Here is a 6363-nt window from a genome sequence, read left to right on the forward strand (position 1 = left end):
ATATGTACAGTAGTTCATAATTTCAGTTCTCAAAAAAGAACTTAACACAAATGCCAGACCTTTTCATGTAGATCCAAAGGCACTAAGATAAAAAACACTAAAACTACAAATCTTTATCTCACACAACGCATCACCGTAATGTGTTATATAACAGTGCTTAATTTAAACTCTAAGTATCTGCATCCCTTAGTTAGAAAACGCATTTAAACAGGCAAGTTTGTTCACTGGCAGTGTTCTTTCGACTGATGGGATGAACTATGGAAAACATGCTCATTTGAAATACTGTAAATAGTTGTGTAGTTGCTCACAGTCTTGTGCAGTTCTTTCCCAGCTTAAAGCTGTTTTTTGCTTTGTAAACCGAGGGCTCCGGACACGCAGTACGGGATGATGCTGACCGTGGCGAGGGGAACGGTGGCGCTCTTGCAGAAAGACAGCAGGTAGAAGAGGCAGCAGTTCTAGTCAGACATCTTATATATATATATATATATATGTATGTAATATGCTGCCTTGAATCATTGGGCTGTGTTGTCTTTTAAATGAACAGTTCACCTGAAATTGACAGTTATGTCATCATTTACTCAACCTCATGTCATTCCAAATTCATATGACTTCATTTATTTTGTTGAACAAAATAGATATATAAAAAGAGATATTTTGCAGAACGTTCAAGCCACTTGTTTCCATACAGTTAAATTTGGCAGGTTTTTGGCTCTCTCCAAAAAGGTGCTATAATCCAAGTCTTTGGATGTCTATGTGTGTTGAACAGAATAAAATTTAAATGATGACAATGTTTATTTGTGGGTGAACTGTTCCCTTTAAAATCATAAAGTAGGCCTGGAAAATCAGTGTGAACATTTAGAGCAGTTCAGTTGTTTTGGTCTCAGGGATTGCTTGTAGTTTTGTATTTTTGGGCCAGTGATCACCAGACATAAAGCTGATTGAAGACTATTGTGTGATTTACTCATGCCCTACTGTACCACAGAGCTTGTGCTAATAAATAATCTTCCAGTTGATATTGTTTTTGAGGCTATGGATTTATAGTGCAATTCCGATAAGGTCCACACTTGACTCACACCTGTTTTATTGGAGTTGATTTGATTAATCAAATATGTTTATGGGTGACATGCAATACTCCATTTAAAACTGTTCAAAAACAGTTCTTAAAATTCTTTCATATGGAATTGTTATGACCTCATATACTACATCAAATATTAGTAGTTTTAAAATACATTTATATGTACATTCTAAATTTAATTTAGCGTAAAATCTTGATACAGTGTGTCAACAAACCTTGTGTTTTTGTAGAAAGTATATAAAATGTGTAATAAAAAAAAAATACAAATGAAAACAACAATACGGGGCAAGATATATTTTCAGTGTTTTATTAAAAATGACCTAAAGAATTTCCAAAAAATAAAATATTACAGAAAATACATCAAAAAAGTCCACATCTTAGGGAGGACAAAAATTGTCCTCCTATATATATATATATATATATATATATATATGTACAGTAGTTCATAATTTCAGTTCTCAAAAAAGAACTTAACACAAATGCCAGACCTTTTCATGTAGATCCAAAGGCACTAAGATAAAAAACACTAAAACTACAAATCTTTATCTCACACAACGCATCACCGTAATGTGTTATATAACAGTGCTTAATTTAAACTCTAAGTATCTGCATCCCTTAGTTAGAAAACGCATTTAAACAGGCAAGTTTGTTCACTGGCAGTGTTCTTTCGACTGATGGGATGAACTATGGAAAACATGCTCATTTGAAATACTGTAAATAGTTGTGTAGTTGCTCACAGTCTTGTGCAGTTCTTTCCCAGCTTAAAGCTGTTTTTTGCTTTGTAAACCGAGGGCTCCGGACACGCAGTACGGGATGATGCTGACCGTGGCGAGGGGAACGGTGGCGCTCTTGCAGAAAGACAGCAGGTAGAAGAGGGCAGCCGTGTGTGTGGGAGGCTTGATGGTGTCGAAGAGATGCAGCAGACACAGAGAGGCGACGATACAGGTGATCCTGACCTGAGCGCTGCTGCTCTTCTTGCTTTCCGTGTACAGCGGGGAGTGAAGGCCGAGTCCCAGACCAAACAGGGTGCCCATGTTCCTCAACAGGCTGGCGAACGGCGAGGTGTCCAAATGGACCCAGGCTGGATTGACGCACCACCGCTGGGCTTTCTCAAGGGTCCACAGCAGATCCACACCCAGAGCTTTGAGAAGCAGGTACAAGCCCACCGCAAAAGAGAGCAGGAACAGTGTGATGTTGAAGTAATTCTTTAGACTGGCACTGTAGATCCATTTCTGTCTGTTGAAGGCCTCAGCAACAATCATGCCTGTGAAAAACAAGAAAAAATTAATTCATTTTATTACCTCAAGACATTTTTAACATTTTTGTGCTCCTTAACAGATACACTATTGGTCAAAAGTTTAGAATAAACTTTGTGTGTGTGTGTTTCCGAAAGAAGTGTCTTATTCTCGGCAAGGCTGCATTTATTTGATCTAAAACACAGTAAAGATTGTAATATTGTGATGTACGTGTTTTCTATTTTAAAACGTAATTTATTCCTGTGATCAAAGCTGAATTTTCAGCATCATTACTCCAGTCTTCAGTGTCACATGATCCTTCAGAAATCATTCTAATTTGCTGATTTGCTGCTCAGTTATTGTCAATTATTCCTGGTGCTCAATGAATTAATTTTAATGAATTTATAATGGTTCTCAAAATAGTCTGTTAAAAAAAAAAAAAAAAAGTTTTGCTACTTAATATTTGTGGTAACTGTGATGCATGTTTTGTAGGATTCTTTGATGAATAGAAAGTTCAATGAACAGCATTTAAAAAAAATAATAATAGAAATATTTTGTAATATTAAATGTCTTTACTGTCACTTTTTATCAGTTTAATGCATCATTGCTGAATAAAATTATTTATTTTTTCTTACTTACCCCAAACTTTTGAATGGTAGTGTATCACGGTCTCCAGAAAAATATTAAGCAGTAAAACATCGATAATAATAAATGTTTCCTGAGCAGCAAATCAGCATATCAGAATGATTTCTGAAGAATCATGTGACACTGAAGACTGGAGTAATGATGATGCTGAAAATTCAGCTTTGCATCACAACAATAAATTACATTTTTAAATATATTAAATTAGAAAACATATTTTAAATTACGGTTTTCTGAGCCGCTTACCTGAAATAACTCCTGCGAAAACTTGATGTGGGAAATGAGCGGCGATGAAGACTCGAGAGAGACAAACACAGACCTGGACCATCCAGAAGAGCGTCCAAAGTGAACCACGCAAGTATCTGATTAAAAAACAGTTAGTACATCATAAACATATTGCAGAAGCAACTATCTATTTTGAAACAAAAGCGGTGTGAAACTGGCCTGATTGTGATAAAGATTGACTTACAGGCTCTTAGACGAAGTTTTCTTCTCTTTGCTCAGCATTATGGCAAGGATTGAAGTGACCAATGTGTAGTAAACACCAGCAGCGCCCATAGCATGACCAGATGGGCTTCCTGCATCAAGAAGCAGCTATGTGATCAAAGTGCTCTTTTGATGTATGATGAAACTGGTGTTAAGTGGATTAGTATGGTACTTCTAGAGGAGAAAGACGCACCTGGGCCGGTCTCACAGGTCATGGGATACTGCTCAATATGTGGCACTGAGCTGTTGATGTAGTAAGAAGTCTCATGGACCCACCAGTATGGACGTTCTCCAAACAGGATCCTTAAATAGATGAATAGAACAACATTAAAATTAAATTCATGATTTAATTTGACAGTGAAGTCTTTATTGGTCCTTTTGCTTACCATTTGAAGACCAGATTGAGCCAGTCTCCTATCACAGCCAGCCAGATGAGCTTGATCCCGACTGATTCTTTCAGATGGAACCAGATGGGAAAGAAGACAAAGAAGGTGTTCCTCAGATCTGCCGCGAAGGAGACGAAAAGAAACCATCCTTGGGCGTCTTTGTAATGGGTCTGCAGGTATTGGGTGCTACTCACTCCAAACCCATGCAATGTATCCATCACAGCATTCATGTTTAGACTTTCTCTAAGGCACTGTGTGTTGAAGAGCTAGTCAAGAGTGATAGTCCTCCAGCGCCTACCCTTGGTTTTTATACTAGCAGGCCCACCACCACAACGCATGGACAAAACGATCTTTGAACCTTGCACATGTGTAATAAAACACAGAGTGGAACAGAAAAAAAAAACGTCAGAGTTAAGAGCGTGTTTGTCCTGTCAGAAGAGATAACGCACAAACAAGTTCAGGAGAAAAAGGACGTAGAAAAGACAAAGCAGTGAATCATTGAACTAATCTGTGACCTCAGAAACACATCCAACATCTGTAACTCTGTTTCTAAATATATCCAATTCTATATAAATATATATATATATATATATGTGTGTGTGTGTGTGTGTGTGTGTGTGTGTACTAATAAATATAAAAATGTATTTACAAATAATAAGATATATAAATATATCTATTAATATTAAAAATTTTATCAAAATCTATGTCTATTTGCATGATTTATAAAGCATTAGGTTATGAGTGATTCTTACAAATAAAATATTAATTTGGTACATAAAGAAAATTAATCCTAAGGTTTGCATTATGATATTATTACCCTATATATGAAAAAATTAATTAAATATATTTAAATTTTACCGTATTGTGTATAAATGTTACACTTTTAAGGAATTTGTTTAATGTAAATCAGCATAAAAACAGTATTACAAGTGTAAATACTTTACAATTTAAATAATGTCCTGTTGTAAAACAAGTTATTTATTTATTTTGCCAAAACAAGAACGTGTTGTGATTATTCTATAGACCTACGTCATTTTTGACTAGGGCAAAAATTTACCCAAACAAAAAAGGGGAATCCTATTCAGAAGATAATCTCAGTGTTATGGGAACCTGTTGCTCTCAGACAAGCATTATTGACTGCTTACATAGGCACTTGCTGATTTGCATTGAATTGGTTTGTTTACATGTGTGTTACATAAGCAAATCAATCATTACATTGATCAGTGATGCTTAAATGACAAGCACAACTGTAATCAATGCGAGGCTTTTTGTTAGTTGTTAGTCAGTTGTAGCTGATACTTGTAGTGTTTGTTCATCTTTCCAATTGCTTACAGACCGTCTTTGCACTGAATAGAAGCAAATTATAGTGTTTTTTGCTGGTAACAAACTCTCTGCAAGGATGTTGGATTGGTCACTTTTCAATACGCTAATCAAAATAGCCCACTCCCATGTTTCTATGATATTTTGGTGCCAAGACAAGAGTGGGGACCAAGGACCTCAGTACACTTCTCCAAATCCAAACCTTTGTGAAAAAGAAGTGTGCTTAATTGTATTGAATGCGAACTTATAGTGTACCTAAAATCATAAAAGTATATTTTTTAAAAATGTACTTGCAGATAATATAATATTCATGAAATAATAGGCCACTTAATGGTAGGCCTACTTAAAGAGAGAAACTGTCATGTCTATATTTCTTAACACACTTAAGTACACTTTCAAATGTTTTGTTGTGCTTCAAGTTTACTTAATTTGTTGTGTTGACTAACATACTAAAGCACTTGTAAAGTATTTGATTTTATTTTTAACCATAGTGTATTATTTGAGATTATATTTAAAGGTAATATTTTTAATAAAATGTAACCTCATCATTACAAATGTGTACAAATACAGAGTTCTGGCATGAAACTCTAGATGGCGCAGTCCGATAGGTCTAACTCAATCTGACCTAATGACATCATCATCACATGGCACAGCTGATTGGTTCTCTCCTGTATCGGTAGCCAATGAGCTCGCTGCTCAACATTCAAATATATGACTAGTGCTTGCCGTAGCAGTAATATTTCTTACATGCTCACAGCAGCAGCAGCTTAGCAGATCTATTCCAAGACCAAATACATTAACATTGTCATGTACATTACCATGCCAATCCCTCCGAGAGTTGTCATGACAGAAATATATTTAAATACACAACATACACATTTCAATAGAAATGACATTCAAGTATATTTTAGTTTATCATAAATGCTTGACATTACATTCAACTCTAACCAAAGATAAAATAAATAATTACATATAAATACACATAAAGATGTACTTAAAGGGGTCATATGATACTTTTTTAAATATCATTATTTTGTGGTGTAACAGAATATGTTGACATGCTTTAATGTTCAAAAAACACATTATTTTTCAAATACTGTACATTATTGTAGGTCCTATATGCCCCGCCTCTCTCAAACGCTTCGTTTTCTACAAAGTCCCTCCTTCCGACAAGCGCAGTCTGCTCTGATTGGCCAGCTGACCCAGTGCACTGTGATTG

General features: G+C 35.6%; 1 protein-coding gene across 1 annotated transcript; it reads right to left on the minus strand.

The window, feature by feature from the left end:
* Positions 1-1540: 1540 nt before the first annotated feature.
* On the minus strand, positions 1541-4121 carry g6pc1a.2 (glucose-6-phosphatase catalytic subunit 1a, tandem duplicate 2). Its single transcript, XM_016513300.1, has 5 exons — positions 3825-4121; positions 3632-3741; positions 3422-3530; positions 3199-3314; positions 1541-2339 (listed from the first exon to the last, which is right to left on the minus strand). The coding sequence occupies exons 1-5, from the start codon at positions 4052-4054 to the stop codon at positions 1837-1839; spliced, it is 1068 nt and encodes a 355-aa protein (XP_016368786.1). The 5' UTR covers positions 4055-4121; the 3' UTR covers positions 1541-1836.
* Between the last annotated feature and the right edge of the window lie 2242 nt (positions 4122-6363).

Source organism: Sinocyclocheilus rhinocerous, unplaced genomic scaffold (assembly GCF_001515625.1).
Source record: "Sinocyclocheilus rhinocerous isolate Xijiao unplaced genomic scaffold, SAMN03320098_v1.1 scaffold24, whole genome shotgun sequence".
Lineage (NCBI taxonomy): Eukaryota > Metazoa > Chordata > Actinopteri > Cypriniformes > Cyprinidae > Sinocyclocheilus > Sinocyclocheilus rhinocerous.